The sequence below is a fragment of the Ascaphus truei genome, chromosome 22, assembly GCF_040206685.1.
Source record: "Ascaphus truei isolate aAscTru1 chromosome 22, aAscTru1.hap1, whole genome shotgun sequence".
NCBI lineage: Eukaryota > Metazoa > Chordata > Amphibia > Anura > Ascaphidae > Ascaphus > Ascaphus truei.
Window position 1 is genome coordinate 2,131,567 of NC_134504.1, and position 27,357 is coordinate 2,158,923.

Genomic DNA, 27,357 nt, shown 5'->3' on the forward strand with positions numbered 1-27,357 from the left:
CGCCGCCTAATCGCTCCCCGCCGCGCGCCGCCTAATCGCTCCCCACCGCGCGCTGCCTAATCACTCCCCGCCGCGCGCCGCCTAATCATTCCCCGCCGCCCGCCGCCTAATTGCCTCACTCTCTTTTTCTCTCTCTCGCTCTCTCTCGCGCTCTCGTTCTCTCACTCGCGCTCTCTTTCTCTCCCTCGCTCTCTCTTTCCCTCACTCTCTCTTTCCCTCTCTCTCTCTTTCCCTCGCTCTTTCCCTCTCTCTCTCTTTGCCTCGCTCGCTCTCTCTTTCTCGCTCTCTCTTTCTCTCACTCGCTCTCTCTTTCTCTCACTCGCTCTCTCTTTCTCTCACTCGCTCTCTCTTTCTCGCTCGCTCTCTCTTTCTCGCTCTCTCTTTCTCTCACTCGCTCTCTATTTCTCTCACTCGCTCTCTCTTTCTCTCACTCGCTCTCTCTTTCTCTCACTCGCTCTCTCTTTCTCGCTCGCTCTCTCTTTCTCGCTCTCTCTTTCTCTCACTCGCTCTCTATTTCTCTCACTCGCTCTCTCTTTCCCTCACTCGCGCTCTCTTTCTCTCACTCGCTCTCTCTTTCTCGCTCGCTCTCTCTTTCTCTCACTCGCTCTCTATTTCTCTCACTCGCTCTCTCTTTCTCTCACTCGCTCTCTCTTTCTCTCACTCGCTCTCTCTTTCTCTCACTCGCTCTCTCTTTCTCGCTCGCTCTCTCTTTCTCGCTCTCTCTTTCTCTCACTCGCTCTCTATTTCTCTCTTTCTCGCTCTCTCTTTCTCTCACTCGCTCTCTATTTCTCTCACTCGCTCTCTCTTTCTGTCACTCGCTCTCTATTTCTCTCACTCGCTCTCTCTTTCTCGCTCGCTCTCTTTCTCGCTCTCTCTTTCTCTCACTCGCTCTCTATTTCTCTCACTCGCTCTCTATTTCTCTCACTCGCTCTCTCTTTCTCTCACTCGCTCTCTATTTCTCTCACTCGCTCTCTATTTCTCTCACTCGCTCTCTCTTTCTCTCACTCGCGCTCTCTCTCTGTCTCTTTCCCTCGCTCTTTCTCTCTCGCGCACTCTCTCTCTCTCTTTCCCTCGCTCTCTCTCTTTCCCTCGCTCTCTCTCTTTCCCTCGCTCTCTCTTTCCCTCGCTCTCTCTCTTTCCCTCGCTCTCTCTCTTTCCCTCGCTCTCTCTCTTTCCCTCGCTCTCTCGCTCTCATTGTTCCTTCCAGTTAACCCCTGCTCTGCCAGCGCATCCTGCAGCACATCGCGCAGCACGAGGGTTAATGAATCCTTTCTAAGGACGCCAATTACACAAATCATTGTTATTCTGATCTGCGATGTGGGACTGGCCCTTTTAAATCACAGATTGTATTCGGGGACACGGCTTTGTAACCTCACGACGTCCTTTTTGCGCCGCGCAGGCGTTCAGCGTGGTTTTCCAGCAGGCCGTTCAGAAGGCGCCCGCAGACGAGGTCCTGAAACAGCGCGTCACGAACCTGATTGACAGCATCACCTTCTCCGTGTTCCAGTACACTACCAGGGGGCTGTTTGAGTGCGACAAGCTCACCTACACCGCTCAGCTGGCGTTCCAGGTACCGTTAACACACCTTGAGCTTTGCACGCACCAGCGCTGCCCGCAGCTGGAACGCTTCACACTGGCACAGGTACCCAGCTGGTGCGCTGTGAATGTCGGCAAAGTCGCCTTGCAAACGGTTTGGCGGTTTCCTCTGATCTTTTGCAGCTTGCGCCATAATTCTGCTAATGTTGCCAGAATGTCATGAAGTGACACGAAAAAGGCACCTTAAGTTACGTTATCGTGTGCCCGGACTGTTTATTCTTACCGGTTTTTGTTTTTTCTCCCCAAAGCTTGGCATTAAAAACACACATTTTGTCTGATTCGTGACATTTGCATAATTTCTTTATAGCTTACAGCAAATAAAAATCTCACCTGTGAGCACATTCACACAGCCAGGTCTGCAGCCCTGCCCTTCCCCATTATCTCTTAGCATACAGTGCTTCCACAGCAGCCAGGGTTTCTGGGTAATCATATGCACATGAGCACACAGTGTCACTTTTTAACATGGGCCCCTATAAGCTTACGCGTGCCGCATTACGTAGCTTTTACAGCACAGGCTGGGTTACAGAAGTGCAGAGCCAGTAACCCCACTCATAGACAGCTTTTTCCACCTCTTGGATTCTCATCATTGTGAGGCTGGTTACTGGCCGTGCACTGTGAAGCTGGTCGTGGCTACAAACCAGACACAAAGTAAGTTATGGTGGGGAAAAGAAAGTGCCAAAAACCGCACATATCCTTACATTTTTATGTGAAGAAGGTTCTCCTAATGTGGCCAGATCCCGGTCACTGACCGTGGTGGACACCATCTACCATAGGAGAGGAGCCAAAAAAGCCGTGACTGCCTCACAATGTCCGGAGGTCACCGCAAAGGGCTAATACGAATAAAAGGGCGGGTGGGATATCGAGATGATGGAGAGGAGGATGAAGATGAGGATAATGATTTTCTAAAGACCTTACTGGGAACACCTTGTCTGAACCAGCTCCAGGATCATAAACCCCAGCCCTCCCCCCACTGCTCTTCACTGAATGCCTGCGGGGTGATTCGGGGGTGTCGGAATGCCTGCAGGGTGATTCGGGGGTGTCGGAATGCCTGCGGGGTGATTCGGGGGTGTCGGAATGCCAAAGCTCTGTGCAAAGTAAAAGTAGCCCCCCTACGCTGCTCAGTAACAGCCCAGGAGGTCCCCTGATTAACGCATCGTCTCATGTTTCAGATCCTCCTGATGAATAAGGAGATAAACCCCGTAGAGTTGGACTTTCTTCTGCGTTACCCGGCCTTGCCCGGTCTGACGAGCTCCGTTGATTTTCTTTCCAATCAGTCTTGGGGTGGCATCAAGGTAGGTTTATAAACCCGTGGTCATTTCACTGGTCGTCCGCTTCTTTATGTCTTGTCTCTGTATGGCTGGTCGGCTTGGTTTGGGACTGGGGCATTTAAACCGGATTCCATTCCAATGGATGGCGACACTCCTAGTACAAAGCTTGGCCTTTGCATATTTGGGGATGACCTGGTGCTTGGGTCAGATCCCAGATATTGTCACACTACAGCACGGCACACACAACATATAAAGCAGAAGCAAGAAGAGCCACCACTCAGGTAGACATTGGTGAAGAGTTTATTGCGGGTTTGTGTAGCCCCACATAACCAAAATGCTAAAATGTTGAAATTGACGCAAAATCCGCCACAAAATGTTGCGCAAAGTGCAGTTGCCGGACTGTGCACATCTGCTGTACATTTCGGGCCGCAGTAGAAGTCCGTAACCTGGCATTAGCCTTGTTCAGAGCTTGGTCGTGTTGCTGGGTGTTTCTGGGTAAGATGTCCATGACTGGATGCCTCACGCAGGAAGACCTTGTGGCCGTCTCAGCCCTGACGGCCGGTCAGATGCTCACTTTCTGCTGCACCAAGTGTTCCTGTCACAAGGTTGTCCGACTTGATGAATGGAAACCATCTGGAGAGATGAAGCCAGGTGGGTTATTAGCCTGACCGGTGGCCGGAGAAATCGACCCTTGGAGACGTGTGTTTTCCGATCGGCCAAACGAGGTTATTGACGGGGCTCTTGTACAATGGTCTCGGATTTCCTCATCGCCTCTGATTGTTCTGCAAAGCGTTTGGAAACGGGATTTTTTTTTAACCCCTTGGCTGCCATATCTGGGTTTTATTAGACACGTCACCTGTTATTACAGCACTCGCAGGGAATTCTGCATATTGTTCCACACGTCCTGGCAGTTTGGGGACATTCACTTAAAAATACATTCATTCGCAGTACAATTAGGTTTGGTCACAAGCTCCGTTATAATTAGGTTAATTGGCAGTGACTGTAATATAGGTTATTATGGTCTAAGCCTTATTTTTTATTAGAATGGTTATATAAATGCAGAAATAAATTCGTCCGTAACAAAGCGTGTGTATATATATATATACACACACACACACACACCCAGGGATGGGCAATTATCTAGATTGTCTGTGGCCCACAAAGTTTACCAAAGCTTTTCTCCCCACCTGCATCTCCCCTACCCCCCTCACTCTCTGCCTTCTCACTCATTCTCCTCCCACATAATTTAATTCCCCCCCTCCCTCATTCGCTTTCTCATTCACTTACTCACTCGCCTTCCTCTCTGACTCCCCTTCTCTCCCCCTCTCTCTCCTCGACCCCTCTCTCACTCCCCTTGCCTTCCCCTTGTCCCAAGACATTATCTCCCTGCCCCAAGGCGTTATCTCTTATCTCCCTGCCCCAAGGTGTTATCTCTTATCTCCCTGCCCCAAGGTGTTATCTCTTATCTCCCTGCTCCAAGGCGTTATCTCTTATCTCCCTGCTCCAAGGCGTTATCTCTTATCTCCCTGTCCCAAGACGTTATCTCTCTTATCTCCCTGCTCCAAGGCATTATCTCCCTGTCCCAAGGCGTTATCTCCCTTATCTCCCTGCTCCAAGGCGTTATCTGCCTTATCTCCCGGTCCCAAGGTGTTATCTCCCTTATCTCCCTGTCCCAAGGCGTTATCTCCCTTATCTCCCTGCTCCAAGGCGTTATCTGCCTTATCGCCCTGTCCCAAGGCCTTATCTCCCTGTCCCAAGGCGTTATCTCCCTTCTCTCCCTGCCCCAAGGCGTTATCTGCCTTATCTCCCTGTCCCAAGGCATTATCTCCCTTCTCTCCCTGCCCCAAGGCGTTATCTCCCTGTCCCAAGACGTTATCTCTCTTATCTCCTGGCCCCAAGACATTATCTCCCTGTCCCAAGGCGTTATCTCCCTTATCTCCCTGTCCCAAGGCGTCATCTCCCTTATCTCCCGGCCCCAAGGTGTTATCTCCCTTATCTCCCTGTCCCAAGGCGTTATCTCCCTTATCTCCCTGTCCCAAGGCGTTATCTCCCTTATCTCCCTGCCCCAAGGCGTTATCTCCCTTATCTCCCTGCGCCAAGGCGTTATCTCACTTATCTCCCTGCGCCAAGGCGTTATCTCCCTTATCTCCCTGTCCCAAGGCATTATCTCCCTTATCTCCCTGTCCCAAGGCGTTATCTCCCTTATCTCCCTGCCCCAAGGCGTTATCTCCCTTATCTCCCTGTCCCAAGGTGTTATCTCCCTTATCTCCCTGCCCCAAGGCGTTATCTCCCTTATCTCCCTGCGCCAAGGTGTTATCTCCCTTATCTCCCTGTCCCAAGGCATTATCTCCCTTATCTCCCTGTCCCTAGGAGTTATCTTCCTTATCTCCCTGTACCAAGTTGTTATCTCCCTTATCTCCCTGTCCCAAGGAGTTATCTCCCTTATCTCCCGGCTTCAAATGTTATCTCTCTTATCTCCCTGCCCCAAGACATTATCTCCCTTATCTCCCTGTCCCAAGGCGTTATCTCCCTTATCTCCCGGTCCCAAAACGTTATCTCTCTTATCTCCCTGCCCCAAGATGTTATCTCTCTTATCTCCCTGCCCCAAGACGTTATCTCTCTTATCTCCCTGTCCCAAGGTGTTATCTGCCTTATCTCCCGGTCCCAAGACGTTATCTCTCTTATCTCCCTGTCCCAAGGCGTTATCTCCCTTATCTCCCGGTCCCAAGGCGTTATCTCCCTCATCTCCCTGTCCCAAGGCGTTATCTCCCTTATCTCCCTGTCCCAAGGCCTTATCTCCCTGTCCCAAGGCGTTATCTCCCTTATCTCCCTGTCCCAAGGCGTTATCTCCCTTATCTCCCTGTCCCAAGGCGTTATCTCCCTTATCTCCCTGTCCCAAGGCGTTATCTCCCTTATCTCCCTGTCCCAAGGCGTTATCTCCCTTATCTGCCGGTCCCAAGGCGTTATCTCTCTTATCTCCCTGTCCCAAGGCGTTATCTCCCTTATCTCCCTGTCCCAAGGCGTTATCTCCCTTATCTCCCTGTCCCAAGGCGTTATCTCCCTTATCTCCCTGTCCCAAGGCGTTATCTCCCTTATCTGCCGGTCCCAAGGCGTTATCTCCCTTATCTCCCTGTCCCAAGGCGTTATCTCCCTTATCTCCCTGTCCCAAGGCGTTATCTCCCTTATCTCCCTGTCCCAAGGCGTTATCGTCCATGGACGAGTTCAGGAATCTGGATCGAGACATTGAGGGGTCTGCTAAACGCTGGAAGAAGTTTGTGGAGTCGGAGTGCCCGGAGAAGGAGAAGTTCCCTCAGGAGTGGAAGAACAAGACTTCGCTGCAGAGGCTGTGCATGATGAGAGCCATACGCCCGGATCGGATGACGTACGCGGTCAGGTACGAGACCTGGAAAAGTACTGTATGTAGGACAATGGTCCAAATCTTCCAAATCCGTGGTTTCTGAAAAGTGGCACTGTGTGTGAACTAGGGAGTACAGGGCCGCCACGGCTTTTTATTTAGCGACCACGACTCGCACTACGTTACGTTTCTGTCCAACTCAGAAGCGCTCTCATTGCGGTTTACCAGCACACGCTACACGCGTGTTATATTGATTAATCGTTAGTGTGCCCCCCCTTGCTATGCCACGCGGCCCCTGTAGTGTCACGGTACCGTGATGTATCCACGCTCTTGGACACCCAAAGGGTTACTATTGATATCTTCAGTAGAGCTGAGATATTGCGTCCGGCTTCGCTGATTAGAAAAACGTACAGCCCAGCGGAGAGAAAACGCCGTTCCAAGGGCCCCGCGCAGTGCGTGGGAGAGGGTGTAACTAGTACAGAGTGTAAGGTGGGCTACCCATTCAAAATATCGTTCTAATTGGCTTTCGCCGTCTCTGGAGAGACCTCGCCGAGCGGCGGCTGCGGGGGAAAGGGCCGGTAATCCTCAGGTTGTGGCCTATTTTAGGAATTTGCTTTCAAAGACACGAGCTTGGGGACGCCGTTCCTTTAAAATGAACCTTTTAGCTCCCAGAGGGTAACAGGACTGGCTCAAGGTCGAGCAAAGTTTTTTGCGTATATACACACTGGCATACTTTGGTATATACTCACACTGGCACACTCTGGTATATACACACACTGGCAGACGGGTATATACACAGACTGGCACACTCGCGTATATACACACACTGACGCACACGTATACACACACACTGATACACTGGTATATACACACACAGGCGCGCTCACGTATAGACACAATATTTAGATTGCAACAGGCCTGAGGGGTTGTGGCCTCGCTGGCACTCCAAGGGTTAAATGGAAAGCAAGCCTCGTTCAGAGTGTCATAATTACCCAGAATCCTTTTCTACCACTTTATATACTGTATAACGTAACAATGGGGGTTACGCAGGCACTCGTATCTTTTGTGTTAGAGGAGAAATGTGATATAAATCTTTTGACCCAAATGATGAACATATTAGGAATGGCATAAAAATTGACAGAGTACCGCTACTTTTTAGGGCTCTCGGACCATCGGTTTTCAAGTAGTCGGACTGGATTGTTTTCCTCTGCGGCAAAGGTCACGCTGCATATTTTCTCAGTTACACAGCCAGCGATAATGATTAAATATGGCTTTACATGTCTTCTCAATTTGCAAACTGCCACTCGTGCACACAAGCAATCTCCGGGAAGGTTATCCGCTATGTAAATGTGCCCTTGAACTCTCAGCACAGCTCCGTGTGGAACAGCCTCTAAAAAATCGTGTTCCCACGTCCTCACATCAGTGGGTGATAAGCGGCTGCCGTGGAACAGTTACAGAGTTTCCAGCAGGAGGTATACGGACGCACACTTTGTATGTGCGCTGAGGAAAGGGATACAGGGATATACCTAATAAGTAAACATATATATATATTATATATATATTAAATATAAAGCAGCTTCTAAACCAGGGGTGGACAACTCCAGTTCTCAAGGGCCACCAATAGGTCTGGTTTTCAGGATATCCCTGCTTCAGCACAGGTGGCGATCTGTTTGTGGCCCTTGAGGACTTGAGTTGCCCACACCTGCGCTACACACAGTATTAGCCAGACGTATTTTCTGCTGGACAGATCCCCATTTTCACTACTATTCACCCGGAAATATTCCTTCGGCAGGGATTTCGTGGAGGAAAAGTTAGGCAGCAAATACGTGGTGGGGAGGTCCCTGGATTTTGCGACATCGTTTGAGGAGTCCGGGCCGGCTATCCCCATGTTCTTCATTCTCTCCCCGGGAGTGGACCCCCTGAAGGACGTAGAAAAACAAGGTGAGTCTTGACCTCCCTTTGTAGTCTACTTCGCGATCTTCCCTTCTCCCGACAACGTCCTGGTGTATGTTCCAGATGCCGCAGATAAAGGCGCAATCTCATTAGAGTTGGCACATAAGCTTTTTTTAATTTTTTTTATTACTGTAGTTATGTTCCTTTATACAAATGTAATTACATAGCAACTATTTGTTTTAGTTTAGGAAATCGAACCCCTCCCACCTCTCGGCATCCTATTTCCAAACGGAATGATTTCAAAATTGGGGTTTCTGGGTGCAAAGAAAAACCAATCCTTATAGCTTTTGCCTGCTGTAATAAACAGCTGGTACAGCTACCCTGGGGCAAGGGGCGAGACGTTCACTGGGTCACTACCCAGAATCCTTGTCTGCAGAACTCAATGACGTGAGAACGGGGGGGAGTGACGTAGGTTTGGGGGACCTGTGACACCCATGGCTTCTGTATTTCTGCTGCATGAGTACATATTAGTCTCCACAACACCTGCTTTGTCCTTCTCAGGGAAGAAACTGGGTTACACATTTGATAATCGGAATCTTCACAATGTGTCTCTGGGACAAGGCCAGGAGATTGTGGCTGAAGAAACTCTAGATTTGGCGGCGAGAGAAGGCCATTGGGTCACCCTACAGGTATTCTGTATTTACAAGTTACCCCTGAGAGGGGATTTTTTGACATGTCAGGGTAATGGTAATGAACCAATTTGAGCATCGAGTGTAATTTTACCGCCTACCTTTTGGTGGTAGCTGCATCATGGAGTCAACGCATCAGTTTGCCCTCATAAGGAGAGAAAGGCCACTTCCTCCCGGGCGTCAGAGGCTGGAGAAGGAGTAGCATGAATCTAACGTGAATCCCGCCCCCAAGGAGTTTCATTGACCGGACATAACTGGGAGGGAGCGAGTCAGCCTACAAGTGGCCATGATTGACCTACCATTGGCCATGATTGTACAGAAGAGCGAAGAGTGGCGCGCGACGCTGATAAATTAATTAAAATAAACGAGTGCATATACTAAGTGAGAATATAGAGTACATTCTATGTTGTAAACAGTGCATAAACAGATATAAAAGGGATAATGCACTAGTGCACTTACAAATACAATAATGTTAAACAAAGTGAAAAGTATAAATAAGATACTCCTCCACTCTAAACCCTGGAACAGGATATGTTCCCGATATCCTCCAAATCCAACACAACAGGGGAGCGGGGATCAGTCACCAGAGGAGGGAAGAAAAACTGACACAGAGCAGTAATGCAGGATGAGTCGGACTCAGAAAGAAATGGAATCTAAAAATTTCATACTCACAAACTCAAAGAATAATACGGGCATATCCCAAACTGTGGCACACGTGGGTGTAACCTGTTGCAGTAGCGCTCGGGAAAAGAAAGAAACCAAAAATAATGCACCAACGTCGCAGTGGCAATAGCAAGTACTATAAACTCAGCCTAAAACATGTCACTGCCATTAGTATTCGTTGTTCTGGGAGGGACGCACCTTTTAAATGTGTACTAGATACATGTATCAAGACACAACAATATAGAATGCAATGTATACTTTTGTAGGGCAGAAACACTACTGACCACTAGCACCAGACCACTGACCCCACACCACTGACACAGTCTCTGGACCCAAGAACCTTGTTGGAGAATTAGTCCTCAGTATTTGCCATCATTAAGGGAGCTCGGGAAGGGTGGCGGGCTACAGATTCCCAATTTATCTGCAGTCGACATCTATTAGCTGAAATGCCTCTTCAGTTGCGTTGCAATCAAGTTAATTCAGTTCCCCGGCGTCTCCTCACTGTTATACTCTGTTGCTTCGCTGACTTAGAATCATGTTCTAAATTGAATAACAGAGATGGCTGGAAGCCCGAGCTTTTCTTTAATCAAGGCTTTGCGGAGCAGTCCACGTTGCATGCCACGCTCCACGTTGCATGCCACGCTGCACTGCCCAGGGTTTGGGTGTTTAAGAATCTTAAAACACTGGTTGAACGGGAGACAAAGATCACAACAAACACACACAACACACCTGCATCTCAGAACCTCAGGCTGAGGACTAGAGGTGAGGACCCCTGATTTAACTTATTAAACATGTCGCTGTCCTTGGTTTCATCGTAGGACAGACTGACCCTTTAAGAGACAGAAAGGGCCTTGGGGGAATATGTGTAACAGCGGTAGATACAGGGCATATTTACTGAGACGGGCTATTCCATATGGCACCCTATCCGCACCGAAAGGTGTCTTACTGAGCACATGCACACGAACCACATGGTATATACTGTATGGGTCACCGTCTTCAGTGTATAGCACGGTCCATATGTACCCGTGGCTCCTATCCTCACCTACCCATATTGTTTTGCTAGAACATCCATCTGGTTTCGAAGTGGCTTAGCACCCTGGAGAAGAAGCTTGAGCAGCACAGCGAAGGGAGTCACCAGGAGTTCCGCGTGTTCATCAGCGCCGAGCCTGCGCCATCACCCGACGGGCACATCATCCCACAGGGCATCCTGGAGAACTCCATCAAAATCACCAACGAACCCCCCACGGGCATGCTGGCCAACCTGCACAAAGCCCTGGACAACTTCAACCAGGTACCATGTCCATCTCCAGTCCCATTACCCGGGCGGGTGGGCCTCTCGGGGGTCTGCAGCCTCTATTCCAGGGAGGCCAGCTCCAGTCCTCAGGGGCTACCAACAGGTCAGGTTTTTAGGATATCCCAGTTTCAGCAGTTTCAGCGTTTATTCCGTGTGACTAAGGAACCGCTCTTTTGAATTTAGAAATACAACCGTTAATGACATAATTGCAGGTTTCTACGCAGCAAGTTAAGCTGAATGTACAAATCAGGAATAGAAAATTATAATGTCGGCTGTGAACGAAAAAAGTAAGGTGGATTTCAAGCGACCCGGTTAGGTAATGTTTGCTTTTGTGTATAAGGTCACAACACAACACCATATGTTTGTGTTTCTTTCAGCACAGGTGGCTCAATCAGTCCCTGCTTCAGCACAGGTGGCTCAATCAGTGGCTCAGTCTTCGAGTGAGCCTCTGATTGAGCCTGTGCTGAAGCTGGGACTGATTGAGGCACCTGTGCTGAAGCAGGGATATCCTGGTGGTGCTAATAATTTAACTGTTAAAGGTATTGAGAAAGTTACACTAAAGCAGGGGTCTCCAAACTGCGCCCCGGGGGGCCACATCAAGCCCCCCACAAGATTTTATCCGCCCCGCAGTAACTTGAAATATATATATTTTTGCTCATTATATATCATTTCCCAGTGTAAGCACGGCATCCTTTCTGTGTAATTGTCACATTTCTCCTTTGTCCTGAATCATATCACGCTGATTACCCCAAAAAGATCCAAATAAAACTTATTCATTCATTTATAAAATATATAAATATATAAAAAAAAATTATAAAAAGATGTTATTTCTTCGGCCCGCGAAAATGTGTAGAATATACGATGTGTCCCCCACTGCACTAAAGGAACGAGGAGGAAACAAACTCCATCTTTTGGTCCGCAGCGAGGCATGTTGGATTTTTCTGCTGAAGACCCGTTCTCACCTGTGGCCTGAATAACCTCAGCCACTTTTTGAATTAATCGCTGAATGAAAATGTTGTAAATATGTGTCAAAATGGAAGCGTCATCGTAGGTTACTAAGGAGCTTTACATGATATTTACTATTTATAATGGAGATCGGCATTATACATTTTGTAGCCTTTTTCGCCTCTTGTTCTTCTTAACCTTTTCTTTCCCCCTACCTCTCCCCCCCTTTTCCCCCACCTCTCCCCCCCCCTTTTCCCCCACCTCTCCCCCCCCTTTTTCCCCCACCTCTCCCCCTCCCTTTTCCCCCACCTCTCCCCCTCTTTCCCCCAACTCCTCCAACCTTTTCCCACCACCTCTCCCCCTCCCTTTTCCCCCACCTCTCCCCCTTTTTCCCCCCACCTCTCCCACCTTTCCCCCCCCCCTCTTTTCCCCCCACCTCCCCCCCCCCTTTTCCCTTTGTCCTGGTGTCATTTCTATAAATAGCTTAGCTCACAAATCTTTATAAATGTTGTTCCTTAGAATCAGATTTGAAGAGGTTATGAGAATTAAAATTTAATACAATTTAAAATTGTATTCAAAAACCAGATTTATTTAGATCATACAACCTTGCATTTTCCGGCACCCTGTAATTTTATCTCACCCTTAGGAGGCGTATTATATTAACAGAAGAAATGTAGTTATATATGAAAACAATTCTACGATTTGTTTTTAACAATGAATCACGTGTAAATATTCATTTCATTCTCTCATGCTTCAGTGTGGATGTATACATTCAGATGCACATCTGTAGGGGGTATACATTCAGATGCACATCTGTAGGGGGTATACATTCAGATGCACATCTGTAGGGGGTATACATTCAGATGCACATCTGTAGGGGGTATACATTCAGATGCACATCTGTAGGGGGTATACATTCAGATGCACATCTGTAGGGGGTATACATTCAGATGCACATCTGTAGGGGGTATACATTCAGATGCACATCTGTAGGGGGTATACATTCAGATGCACATCTGTAGGGGGTATACATTCAGATGCACATCTGTAGGGGAGAGGATGATTTTGGGATATGTTTGTCTTCTGTTGACGTTTGTTACGGGATTTGCCTGGGGGGCCCACGGATGTATAAACAAGCTGTACTAGGATGTAATATATCTTTATTACGGTGGTTGTCTTGCGCTCTGGCTCTCCCACGCCATATCTACACGTCTGCCATGGCTTGGCTTCGAATTTGGGGCGTGCGCATGATTATTGTCATTATTGTCAAACTGACACATTTTGGGACTTTACACCTGCCGTGGCGTGACGGGGAGGAGCGCAGCTTAACGTCGTTTTTTTCTGCTGCTACATTCTGGCTTGTGTTGGCGTCGACGGGCATGCGCGGGTGTGCTTGCTTGCACCGGCGTACGCACGCCCGCTGTGATGTCATGCGCAGACCCGATTTTGACGCAAAATTTGATAGATGTTTTTCTTCTGTGTATATAAAGAGGGTCCCTTGTTAACAACCCCATACTCCTTGATAAAGCACATTCGTGAGCGAAACGCGTAGGGGGACCTACAGTACACCTCCTGTGTTTGATGCTGTTTATTCAATACATTTTTCATTTTTATATCACCGTGCTCCCCTGGGCCGTGCGCTGCTATGTCCTTTTTTTGTTGCTATCTGGATATCTCTACCAGCGGCTGGACACGCCACAAATATACTCATGGAGGCTCTAGGAGAAGGTAAGATTCATTTCAAGAAGAAAACAATTCTGGATTTATTGTGAGTTTTTGACATTTATTATTTCCAGTGGTTTTTTATGTTTTTCTCCAATGAGGTCACAGCTGGGTGATTTGTATCATTCTTGACTGTTTCCTTCAGCAGAGCCTGTTATTATTTAACACTGGATACTCCCACATCACTACACCCCCCTCCATGCATGTCTTATTCACTGACGTATATTGGAACTATTGGAGCCCCCACTATCCTCATACTCCAGCTCTCGAAGGGACCATTTAAAAACGTAAAAATTATAACATTTCAACATTTTGTAAGCATTAAAAAACAGCTACACCATACATGTTTACATGACCATAACCAAGACTGCGCTTATAGTCCCGGCGACGTCGCGTCAGAACAAGTTGATTTAATCCGTTGCCTGCGCCTATAGAGGGCTCGACCGCGACAAATGGACAATAGAAATTGATTCTTCCGGCGACCGCCACGTGACGTCAGCGGCACATGAGCAGTTCAACCAATGAGGGTGCCACGCCCCTGCCACGCCCGCCAGTCGCCGTCTCTTGTATCCTACACTATAAGCAGAAATCGCTATTACAACGGCGACAGATGATGTCACGCTGTTGCGTCGCCGTAGCCGGGCTATAAGCGCGGCCTTATAAGTGAGGTTCAGTGTGAAAAACTGCACTTAAGTAACTAGCATGACATTAGCAGGAGCCGAGAATCCAAGCGCCACATCCAGGTCCCGCCCCGGGCGCCAAATCAAGGTCCCGCCCCGGGCGCCACATCCAGGTCCCGCCCCGGGCACCACATCAAGGTCCCGCCCCGGGCGCCACATCCAGGTCCCGCCCCGGGCGCCACATCCAGGTCCCGCCCCGGGCGCCACATCCAGGTCCCGCCCCGGGCGCCACATCCAGGTCCCGCCCCGGGCGCCAAATCAAGGTCCCCCCCCCGGGCGCCACATCCAGGTCCCGCCCCGAGCGCCACATCCAGGTCCCGCCCCGGGCGCCACATCCAGGTTCCGCCCCGGGCGCCACATCCAGCTCCCGCCCCGGGCGCCACATCCAGCTCCCGCCCCGGGCGCCACATCCAGGTCCCGCCCCGGGCGCCACATCCAGGTCCCGCCCGGGGCGCCACATCCAGGTCCCGCCCCGGGCGCCACATCCAGGTCTCGTGCCGGGAGCCACATCCAGGTCCCGCCCCGGGCGCCACATCCAGTCCTGGATTCCAGTTGAAGAGTCCTCTTCTACAGCCTTAGGCCCGGGCCATAGAGGTGTGGGGAGAGCGGAGGCGCGCTAACGCTGAGGCTCGCATGCTTCAGTCAGCGCGATTGCACGGACTTGCAGGCGAGCAAGCGAGCCGGGGGGAGGTGGTTGGAGGCGGGGCAGTGACGTCGCTGGGCCAATCGCCCACGACGCACTGACGTCACGGCGCCGTTGACGCTGCTGTGGTTAGAGGTTTTCAGCCGACAGCGCGCTGAAAAACAGCTTGGCGCTCGGCTGAAACCTCCAACTCGTCAGCACGGCTGCGGACGCTCGTGTGAGCCCCCTCTCAAGGCATCCTCATTGAGGATGCAGGGGCTCAGCGCTGAGCGTCCGCACGCCTCAGCACGGCCTATCCTTCTATGGACTCGGCCTTAGGCTTCGTCCCCGGTGGCCGCGACTGCTCACGTGTACGCAGTGACTGGGGCCGTTGCTGTCAGCTAAGACTAAACGACCTCAATATGTACAGATTGGTGGAGAGCGTTAGCCAAGGTGCAGGAGGGAAACATATCTGCGAGAGAGAACAACTTAGAACAAGAAGCTGGAGGGTGGGCGGCTCAGGGGGAGTGAGGAAGGACGTCGTCACGGAAATGGGCGGTGGGTTCATGGAACAGCCTCCCAGCAGAGGTGGTAGAGGTGAAAACTATACGGGAGTTAAAAATGTGGCGTAACATTGGATGTGTCTGTTACCCACATTGCACTGTGCTATAGACCTAGCGCTAAATAAATGACAATAATAAGAAACCGCTATAATAACATATATCAATATATGAGCAACTGCAGCTAATATTTGTATATAGCCTAAGCTTCAATGAACCATAAACTTATAAAATATGTATTTATATTAGCCTGGGATATATAATGAATTGTAAAATAAGACATATATGTAATAAATAATGCAATTAAATATAATCAAAAATATTAATTATGTCCTTTACATGACTCACAGGCCTATGAAATACATACATAAATTAGCATGTTATTTATATTAAATGGTGAAATAACACATGGAATAAATATTGTAATAATGTGACGGATAAATCCTGTGACCTATAAAATAGGAATTAGTACTCATTTAAACCTAGCGGATGCAATTAAACATTGCAGCCTTACATGCCAGAAAGTTCTTTGTGCTGTGTCTGCGGCGCGGGGATTAGTGAACGCACAATATTGGTGGTTTTATTACATGCTCAGCCACTTATAAACTCTCCGTGTAATCATGGGTTCTAAAGCACTGTTTATATCACCCCATGTGGATGAGTGGTATTATATGTTTATATCACCCCATGTGGATGAGTGGTATTATATCTGTTATTCCCAATGGCACTATTTATATCACCCCATGTGGATGAGTGGTATTATATATCTGTTATTCCCACTCCCACTGTTTATATCACCCCATGTGGATGAGTGGTATTATATCTGTTATTCCCACTCCCACTGTTTATATCACCCCATGTGGATGAGTGGTATTATATCTGTTATTCCCACTCCCACTGTTTATATCACCCCATGTGGATGAGTGGTATTATATATCTGTTATTCCCACTCCCACTGTTTATATCACCCCATGTGAATGAGTGGTATTATATATCTGTTATTCCCACTCCCACTGTTTATATCACCCCATGTGGATGAGTGGTATTATATATCTGTTATTCCCACTCCCACTGTTTATATCACCCCATGTGGATGAGTGGTATTATATATCTGTTATTCCCACTCCCACTGTTTATATCGCCCCATGTGGATGAGTGGTATTATATATCTGTTATTCCCACTCCCACTGTTTATATCACCCCATGTGGATGAGTGGTATTATATATCTGTTATTCCCACTCCCACTGTTTATATCACCCCATGTGGATGAGTGGTATTATATCTGTTATTCCCAATGGCACTATTTATATCACCCCATGTGGATGAGTGGTATTATATATCTGTTATTCCCACTCCCACTGTTTATATCACCCCATGTGGATGAGTGGTATTATATATCTGTTATTCCCACTCCCACTGTTTATATCACCCCATGTGGATGAGTGGTATTATATATCTGTTATTCCCACTCCCACTGTTTATATCACCCCATGTGGATGAGTGGTATTATATCTGTTATTCCCACTCCCACTGTTTATATCACCCCATGTGGATGAGTGGTATTATATCTGTTATTCCCAATGGCACTATTTATATCACCCCATGTGGATGAGTGGTATTATATCTGTTATTCCCAATGGCACTATTTATATCACCCCATGTGGATGAGTGGTATTATATCTGTTATTCCCACTCCCACTGTTTATATCACCCCATGTGGATGAGTGGTATTATATATCTGTTATTCCCAATGGCACTATTTATATCACCCCATGTGCATGAGTGGTATTATATATCTGTTATTCCCACTCCCACTATTTATATCACCCCATGTGGATGAGTGGTATTATATCTGTTATTCCCAATGGCACTATTTATATCACCCCATGTGGATGAGTGGTATTATATATCTGTTATTCCCACTCCCACTGTTTATATCACCCCATGTGGATGAGTGGTATTATATCTGTTATTCCCACTCCCACTGTTTATATCACCCCATGTGGATGAGTGGTATTATATCTGTTATTCCCACTCCCACTGTTTATATCACCCCATGTGGATGAGTGGTATTATATATCTGTTATTCCCAATGGCACTATTTATATCACCCCATGTGCATGAGTGGTATTATATATCTGTTATTCCCACTCCCACTATTTATATCACCCCATGTGGATGAGTGGTATTATATCTGTTATTCCCACTCCCACTGTTTATATCACCCCATGTGGATGAGTGGTATTATATCTGTTATTCCCACTCCCACTGTTTATATCACCCCATGTGGATGAGTGGTATTATATATCTGTTATTCCCAATGGCACTATTTATATCACCCCATGTGCATGAGTGGTATTATATATCTGTTATTCCCACTCCCACTATTTATATCACCCCATGTGGGTGAGTGGTATTATATCTGTTATTCCCACCTCCTAGTACGTAGTTTCTGCAGCACTGTGGTACTTTAGACCGTTTGTGCCTTTGGCTGAGTTACCCAACGGCATCACCGTGGCAGCATCGTTTGCCATTCATACCGTTAGCGGTGATAACCCTGCTACCACTTTTTGCCTTTGTCCCTATAGTTACTAAAAGTGTCAGTATTGAGACCCCCTCCTTTTAAAATATTTCTCCCCTTGTTTTATCTAATATCAATACATTTGGCAATATATATCTACTCTTGGTATACCCGTGTGCTTGTTTTATGGATACTGTTCTGTTGCGTTATATTGTCTTTATCCTTTGAGCACCGCTGTCTTGTGATACTATATCATATACATAAGTTTTTGGGTAACCTTTATTATTGGCGTAGATGCGGTATACTTTGTGTTTTTTGACACACACACACACACACACACACACACACACACACACACACACACACACACACACACACACACACACACACACACACACACACACACACACACACACACACACACACACACACACACACACACACACACACACATCCATACACACATATCCATACACACATATCCATACACACATACATATATACACATACATACTATATTTGTATATATGCATATTTAGTAAATATAGTTTTCCTGATGTCCAATGTAACTGCTGCATTTCTATAGTAATTGTTTCATTTAAATCAATATAAATGTAACTAAACGTCTTAGTTCTTGCGTGTTTCTGGCAGATATCTGCTTTCCGTTTCTGTGGTTTAGAGGCCACTTTCCGGGGGCCTTTGCATCCTTGCTGTATACACTTGGCTAAAGTTACTCTATATGCAACTTCATTATTAATAAGCCTATGGAGCCGCTTATCGGGATCAGGCAGCAGCTGTGACACATTGCTTAGCGAAGGCCGTACAGAAGCTATTTCCATTCATAACTAAAGTCATTTATCAACAAGTCAGTACCGCGAGGCTTGCAGAAAGCGCCCCAAGCCTCGGCCTCACTATTTCAATCCCATACAAATGAACTACAGATGCGGCGCAGCGAGCCCGGCCAAGGGGGGCGAGTAAGTGCGTTTGGATATAGGGCGTATGCATGATTGAAATGCCTTGTTAACCCTTTCACGATTCTGCCTCCTGGCTGTTATGATCGCTATCACAGCCAAGACCTCTAATTAGCGTGGTGGAGTCTTGTTCCATACTTAGAAAGCTACAAAGGCACCTTTGGAGGTGGGTTTTCAAATGGGCATGAAGGTACTGGGCAGATACCTGGAGGGAGGGCGTTGCAGATATGAAGCGGGTGGAGAGAGGTTTTAGGAACCCAATGTACAGACCCGCACCTGGCCATGAAACTTCTTTGTCTCCCCAGGACACTCTTGAGATGTGCGCCCGAGAAAATGAATTCAAGAGCATCCTGTTCGCCCTATGTTACTTCCACGCAGTTGTGGCCGAGAGGCGGAAGTTTGGTCCGCAGGGCTGGAACCGCTCATACCCCTTCAATACCGGAGACCTGACCATATCGGTCAATGTGCTGTATAATTATCTGGAGGCCAACGCAAAGGTATGTCCATAAACATGGCGCTTTGTCTTAGGATGTCTACAGAGATTTCCTCTTCTTCACATGTACATTGCTTTCCAAATCTCACAGGTCTCTTCTTCACATGTACAGAGCTTTCCAAACCTCACAGCTCTCTTCTTCATGAGTACAGAGCTTCCCAACCCTCACAGGTCTCTTCTTCACATGTACAGAGCTTTCCAAACCTCACAGGTCTCTTCTTCATGAGTACAGAGCTTCCCAACCCTCACAGGTCTCTTCTTCATGAGTACAGAGCTGCCCAACCCTCACAGGTCTCTTCTTCGCATGTACAGAGCTTTCCAAACCTCACAGGTCTCTTCTTCATGAGTACATAGCTTCCCAACCCTCACAGGTCTCTTCTTCATGAGTACAGAGCTTCCCAACCCTCACAGGTCTCTTCTTCACATGTACATTGCTTTCCAAACCTCACAGGTCTCTTCTTCATGAGTACAGAGCTTCCCAACCCTCACAGGTCTCTTCTTCACATGTACAGAGCTTTCAAAATCTCACAGGTCTCTTCTTCATGAGTACAGAGCTTTCCAAATCTCACAGGTCTCTTCTTCATGAGTACAGAGCTTCCCAACCCTCACAGGTCTCTTCTTCATGAGTACAGAGCTGCCCAACCCTCACAGGTCTCTTCTTCACATGTACATTGCTTTCCAAACCTCACAGCTCTCTTCTTCATGAGTACAGAGCTTCCTAACCCTCACAGGTCTCTTCTTCACATGTACAGGGCTTCCCAACCCTCACAGGTCTCTCCTTTGTATGTTCTGTAGTGGTACAGAGAACATGACGTGTACATATACCAAAGGATATTTGCGTACACCAATGGAAAGGCTTACCCCTTTTGCCCACTCCCACGATTCCCAACTAACAGCTCCATGCCTCTGAGCCAATCAATAATAAGAACCTAGTCAGCTGCCATTTTAAATTCCCAACAATGCCGGCATTTTATAGGGAAACATGCCTTGATGCTGGGCGGCTCATGCTAGGACAGCTGTTTGTACAGCAGATCAGCTTAATACATGAATAAGCTTGAAGACAGATGCTTTTAGGTACCCTGGGTATGTCTCGATCTGTCAGAAATCCAGAATAAGATCTATCAGTGTCGCCTGGCCTTCTGTTTAAGAGTGAACAGGCGTGTCAGCGAACATGACACCAGCTAAATTAGTATGACAGTACCCACCGTGCCTTTGTATTTAGGGTGAGACCTTGAGCAGAAAGCATCTCTTCCCGTGTCTCTGCTGAATTATTCATAGCGTGGCTGTGATGCCTCGGAGAGCTGTCTGCAGCTGGGACACTAAATGATATGGACAGTGACGGGCTATTTCATAGGACCCAGGGCTAAGCCAAAAACCTGCACCTGTCACATTTTCAGCCAGCGACCATTAACTCAGCAGCCTCCCCCCGGTTTCATATCATCTCATTTGGCCCGTGCCCTAGCTCGCTCTTGATTAAATCGCTCTATTAATCTCACTGTCGTGGTAGTCGTATTGCAAAGGATATGAATGGCGTAGAGCAGGGAGCTCCAGTCCTCGACACCCCCCAGTGGGTCAGGTATTCAGGATATCCCTGCTTCAGCACAGGTGGCTCAATCAAAGACTGGGCCTCTGATTGAGCCACCTGTGGTGAAGCAGTGACTGATTGAGCCACCTGTGCTGAAGCAGGGATATCCTTACAAACTGACCTGTTGGGGGTCCTTGAGGACTGGAGTTGAGCGCCGATGGGATAGTGGTTAAAGGATGTATGCAAATTTACTATTCTCTAATACCATGTGTCATGATTTGTGCGTTCCTCCCATTGCCTGTGCAAACCCAATTCTCCTGGGGGTGGGACAGTTCTTACTGTATATAAACTCATTTTTTTGGGTAGGGTAGGAGCCGTCTGGGAGTGACACCCCTTGTCTATCAAGTCTCTCCAGGAGCGGCCAACTCCAGTCCTCAAGGGCCACCAACAGGTCAGGTTTTCATGATATCCCTGCTTCAGCACAGGGGGTGTAGTCATTATGACTGAGCCACTAATTGAGCCACCTGTGCTGAAGCAGGGATATCCTGAAATCCTGACCTGTTGGTGGCCCTTGAGGACGGGAGTTGCCCCCCCCTACACTAGCCCACCCGTACCCTGTTTGAGCCATTAAAGGAAATCGCCACCCTCCCCGGTCTCTACAAAAGTAACCAAAATATGTCTTTAACACGTCCGTGCCATTCACATGAATTTAACTCCTTATACATACAGGAACTCGGCTGTTTGCTGTTGCAGACTGACTGCCCCTTTAATATCATGTAATAATATCTCAATAATGCAGATCCATAAAAACAGCCATATAATAAATAATAAAAATGAAAGCACTGTATGCCTGTCTGCATCTTCCTGTGTCCCTAGGGGAAATCTCATTGGCCTCTTGGGCCCGCCTGCCCCCGCACCTCTGATTGGCCTGAGGCGAGTGACGACACACACACACAACACACACACACACAGTGTCACACACACACAGTGTCACACACACACAGTGTCACACACACACAGTGTCACACACACACACACCTCTTTCTCTCAGTCCTCTCCCAGCCCCATCACAGTCACCTCCCCCCCGGTGCTCCGCTCAGCTCCCCGCTCAGGTCCCCCCCGGTGCTCCGCTCAGCTCCCCCCCGGTGCTCCGCTCACCTCCCCCCCCCCGATGCTCCGCTCGCCTCCCCCCCCTCGATGCTCCACTCACCTCCCCCCCGATGCTCCACTCACCTCCCCCCCGATGCTCCACTCACCTCCCCCCCATGCTCCACTCACCTCCCCCCCCGATGCTCCACTCACCTCCCCCCCGATGCTCTACTCACCTCCCCCCCGATGCTCCACTCACCTCCCCCCCCGATGCTCCACTCACCTCCCCCCCCCCGATGCTCCACTCACCTCCCCCCCCGATGCTCCACTCACCTCCCCCCCCGATGCTCCACTCACCTCCCCCCCCGATGCTCCACTCACCTCCCCCCCCCGATGCTCCACTCACCTCCCCCCAATGCTCCACTTGAAGGCAGACGGGGGGGTGAAGGGCAGGGGTAGGGGGGGAGGGTGAAGGGCAGGGGTAGGGGGGGTGAAGGGCAGGGGTAGGGGGGGTGAAGGGCAGGTGTAGGGGGTGGTGAAGGGTAGGGGGGGTGAAGGGCAGGGGTAGGGGGGGTGAAGGGCAGGGGTAGAGGGGGTGAAGGGCAGGGGTAGGGAGGGGTGAAGGGCAGGGGTAGGGGGGTGAAGGGCAGGGGGCGGGGGTGAAGGGTAGGGGGCGGGGGTGAAGGGCGGGGGTAGGGGGTGGGGGTGAAGGGCAGGGGTAGGGGCGGGGGTGAAGGGTAGGGGCAGGGGTGAAGGGCAGGGGTAGGGGGGTGAATGGCAGGGGTAGGGGGGTGAAGGGCAAGGGTAGGGGGGGTGAAGGGCAGGGGTAGGGGGGGTGAAGGGCAGGGGTAGGGGGGGTGAAGGGCAGGGGTAGGGGGGGTGAAGGGCAGGGGTAGGGGGAGGTGAAGGGCAGGGGTAGGGGGGAGGTGAAGGGCAGGGGTAGAGGGGGTGGTGAAGGGCAGGGGTAGGGAGGGGTGAAGGGCAGGGGTAGGGAGGGGTGAAGGGCAGGGGTAGGGGGGGTGAAGGGCAGGGGTAGGGGGCGGGGTGAAGGGCAGGGGTAGGGGGCGGGGGTGAAGGGTAGGGGGCAGGGGTAGGGGGCGGGGGTGAAGGGCAGGGGTAGGGGGCGGGGTGAAGGGTAGGGGGCGGGGGTGAAGGGCAGGGGTAGAGGTAGGGGGCGTGGGTTGAAGGGTGGGGGGGGTGAATGGTAGGGGCAGGGGGCGGGGGTGAAGGGCAGGGGTAGGGGGCGGGGGTGAAGGGGCAGGGGTAGGGGGTGGGGGTGAAGGGCAGGGGTAGGGGGCAGGGTGAAGGGCAGGGTTAGGGGTGAAGGGTAGGGGGGGCGGGGGGTGAAGGGCAGGGTAGGGGGGGTGAAGGGCAGGGGTAGGGTGAAGGGCAGGGGTAGGGGGGGTGAAGGGCAGGGGTGGTGAAGGGCAGGGGTGGGGGGGTGAAGGGCAGGGGTAAGGGGGGTGAAGAGCAGGGGTGGGGGGGTGAAGGGTGGGGGGGTGAAGGGCAGGGGTGGTGAAGGGTAGGGGGGGTGATGGCAGGGGTAGGGGGGGTGCAGGGCAGGGGTAGGGGTGAAAGTGAGGCACAAATTGTTGGCAGGAGTAAAATGTCCCTACACACACACACACACACACACACACACACACACACACACACACGACGGGAGTGAGAGGTGGTGGAGAGTGGGACTAGCGCATATCAGAGGAGGCTGCTTGGCTCCCCAGCGGCCGGGGAGGTAGCGGCGGGGAGGTAAGGGAGCGCCGGGGAGTTAGCGGCAGGGACGTAAGGGATCGTTGGCGGCTGGGGAAGGAGGGCCTCGCTTCCCTCCGTCTTTCCGGGAGCCTGTTGAGAGCGAGGGGGGAGGAGCCTGAAGTTGGCGGCAGGGGCAGGAGGGCCGCGCTTCCCCTCTGTCCGGGAGCCGGTAGGGGGGGGTGAAGGGCAGGGGTAGGGGGGGGTGAAGGGCAGCGGTAGGGGGGGGGTGAAGGGCAGGGGTAGGGGGGGGGTGAAGGGTAGAGGGGGGTGAAGGGCAGGGGTAGGGGGGTGGGGGTTGAAGGGCAGGGGGTGGGGGTGAAGGGTAGGGGGCGGGGGTGAAGGGCAGGGGGCGGGGGTGAAGGGTAGGGGGCGTGGGTGAAGGGCAGGTGTAGGGGCGGGGGTGAAGGGCAGGGGTAGGGGGGGTGAAGGGCAGGGGGCAGGGGTAGGGGGCGGGAGGTGAAGGGCAGGGGGCGGGGGTGAAGGGTAGGGGGCGGGGGTGAAGGGTAGGGGGCAGGGGTAGGGGGCGGGGGTGAAGGGTAGGGGGCGGGGGTGAAGGGCAGGTGTAGGGGGCGGGGGTGAAGGGCAGGGGGCAGGGGTGAAGGGCAGGGGTAGTGGGGGGTGAAGGGCAGGGGTAGGGGGTAGGGGTGAAGGGCAGGGGTAGGGGGGGTGAAGGGCAGGGGTAGGGGGGGTGAAGGGCAGGGGTAGGGGGGGTGAAGGGCAGGGGTAGGGGGGGTGAAGGGTGGGGGGGTTGAAGAGCAGGGGTGGTGAAGGGCAGGGGTAGGGGGGGTGAAGGGCAGGGGTAGGGGGGGTGCAGGGCAGGGGTAGGGGGGGTGAAGGGCAGGGGTAGGGTGAAAGTGAGGCACAAATTGTTGGCAGGAGTAAAATGTCCCTACACACACACACACACACACACACACACACACACACACACACGACGGGAGTGAGAGGTGGTGGAGAGTGGGACTAGCGCATATCAGAGGAGGCTGCTTGGCTCCCCAGCGGCCGGGGAGGTAGCGGCGGGGAGGTAAGGGAGCGCCGGGGAGTTAGCGGCAGGGAGGTAAGGGAGCGTTGGCGGCTGGGGAAGGAGGGCCTCGCTTCCCCTCCGTCTTTCCGGAGCCTGTTGAGAGCGAGGGGGAGGAGCCTGAAGTTGGCGGCAGGGGCAGGAGGGCCGCGCTTCCCTCTGTCCGGGAGCCGGTAGGGGGGGGTGAAGGGCAGGGGTAGGGGGGGGTGAAGGGCAGGGGTAGGGGGGGGGTGAAGGGTAGGGGGGGGTGAAGGGCAGGGGTAGGGGGGGGTGTGAAGGGTAGGGGGGGTGAAGGGCAGGGGTAGGGGGCAGGGGTAGGGGGTGGGGGTGAAGGGGCGGGGGTGAAGGGTAGGGGGCGGGGGTGAAGGGTAGGGGGCAGGGGTAGGGGCGGGGGTGAAGGGTAGGGGGCGGGGGTGAAGGGCAGGTGTAGGGGGCGGGGGTGAAGGGCAGGGGGCAGGGGTGAAGGGCAGGGGTATGGGGGGTGAAGGGCAGGGGTAGGGGGTGGGGGTGAAGGGGCAGGGGTAGGGGGGGTGAAGGGCAGGGGTAGGGGGGGTGAAGGGCAGGGGTAGGGGGTGTGAAGGGCAGGGGTAGGGGGGGTGAAGGGCAGGGGTAGGGGGGGTGAAGAGCAAGGGTGGGGGGGGTGAAGGGTGGGGGGTGTGAAGAGCAGGGGTGGTGAAGGGCAGGGGTAGGGGGGGTGCAGGGCAGGGGTAGGGGGGGTGCAGGGCAGGGGTAGGGGTGAAAGTGAGGCACAAATTGTTGGCAGGAGTAAAATGTCCCTACACACACACACACACACACACACACACACACACACACGACGGGAGTGAGAGGTGGTGGAGAGTGGGACTAGCGCATATCAGAGGAGGCTGCTTGGCTCCCCAGCGGCCGGGGAGGTAGCGGCGGGGAGGTAAGGGAGCGCCGGGGAGTTAGCGGCAGGGAGGTAAGGGAGCGTTGGCGGCTGGGGAAGGAGGCCTCGCTTCCCCTCCGTCTTTCCGGGAGCCGGTTGAGAGCGAGGGGGGAGGAGCCTGAAGTTGGCGGCAGGGGCAGGAGGGCCGCGCTTCCCCTCTGTCCGGGAGCCGGTGCAGAGCGGCGCACGTGATGGGGGGGACGGAGGGGACAGAGGGTGTGTGTGTGTGTGTGTGTGTGTGTGTGTAGGTGAGGGGGTGAGGGGGTGAGGGGGTGTGTGTGTAGGTGAGGGGGTGAGGGGGTGTGTGTGTGTGTCTCCTTTGGCCCGTCACTCCGCCTCAGGCCAATGAGAGGTGTGCGGAGGCGAGCGGGCCAAGGGAGCAATCTCATTGGCCTGGCCGAAGGTCCAATGTGATTGCCGCTAGGGACACAGGGAGACACATACAGACACAGGACACATAGGACGCTTTCAGAAATATATAGATAGATAGATATATATACAGTATATATATATATATATATATATATATATATACACATACACACTCTACAGACCTTTAATTTGTCTGTCAGTAAAGCTTCCAGGCAAGTGAGATTAATACACCGTTTATATGCACGTAAAGAAGAGATTAATGCACCGTTAATATTCACGTGAAGCAGAGATTAATACACCGTTAATATGCACGTGAACCAGAGATTAATACACCGTTAATATGCACGTGAAGGAGAGATAATGCACTGTTAATATGCACGTGAAGGAGAGATAATGCACCGTTAATATGCACGTGAAGGAGAGATAATGCACCGTTAATATTCACGTGAAGCAGAGATTAATACACCGTTAATATGCACGTGAACCAGAGATTAATACACCGTTAATATGCACGTGAAGGAGAGTAATGCACCGTTTATATGCATAGTCCCAGCCTCTCTGACCTTGAAAATATTCTGCAATCTGATTTTTCACAGGTGGAAAACTGGATCACTCAAAACAAACAGTTTTTAAACACTGACAAAGCAGTAACTATGGTACTTGTAACTAAGGCTAAATTCTGTAAGCTTCCCACGACAGAGCTACTGATCAGAACCAGCTCTAACACGAATCTCGCCTCCGTTACCAGCGAATGTGGCTTATCTCCAATTTAACATTTGTTCTGCATATTGACAAACTGACATCCAAAATCTATCCCAAAATGGGTGTACTTTATACAAATAAATCCTGCCTGAGCCCCTGGGTCAGAAAGCGCATCGCTCAGCAGATGCTAATGCCAATCATGGGGATATATAGTGTATGGTACAGCACCCCAAACTCACCTCCGCAAACTGGACTTTCTTTACAACTCAATATGTCTCATTATGTAATTTCCATACCCACCATTGTGATATGTTAACGGCAGTAGACCGGCTAACCCATGAGTCCGTACGCAACGTACATCTTTCCTGTCTCACCTTCAAGTACTTTCTGCACAAGTTACCCAATTATCTGAGCAGGCTTCTCACCCCAAGTGTACTCAGCTCTTACCTCCTTACATCTGCCCCCAGAAACCTGCTTGTGGTTCCAAGGTTCAATAAAAAAAATCCTGTCTTCTTCTCTCTCGTACCGATCCCCCCACAGCTGGAAGAATTTACCAGAGTCCCTCAAATCCGCCTCCTGTCCAAGTTCCTTCAAGACTTTGACCGTTTCCTACTTTAAACCTTTGTGTAACTGTAACTTGTGATGTTGTCATCTTCATATTCTGTGCCAAGGACATTCTTGAACAGAGAGGAACCTCTCAATGCGTTTTTGCTGGT

At 50.8% G+C, this 27,357-nt stretch overlaps 1 protein-coding gene across 2 annotated transcripts in view; it reads left to right on the top strand.

Annotated features, from left to right (window-relative positions):
• Positions 1-27,357, top strand: part of DNAH9 (dynein axonemal heavy chain 9) — a 170,084-nt gene that overhangs the window by 128,688 nt on the left and 14,039 nt on the right. For both annotated transcript variants that reach the window (XM_075579638.1, XM_075579639.1), the window contains 7 exons: positions 1,400-1,570; positions 2,766-2,888; positions 6,065-6,258; positions 8,012-8,160; positions 8,674-8,801; positions 10,528-10,755; positions 19,086-19,277. In XM_075579638.1, coding sequence (XP_075435753.1) covers positions 1,400-1,570; positions 2,766-2,888; positions 6,065-6,258; positions 8,012-8,160; positions 8,674-8,801; positions 10,528-10,755; positions 19,086-19,277 — 1,185 coding nt within the window. The remainder of the gene's footprint in view (positions 1-1,399; positions 1,571-2,765; positions 2,889-6,064; positions 6,259-8,011; positions 8,161-8,673; positions 8,802-10,527; positions 10,756-19,085; positions 19,278-27,357) is intronic.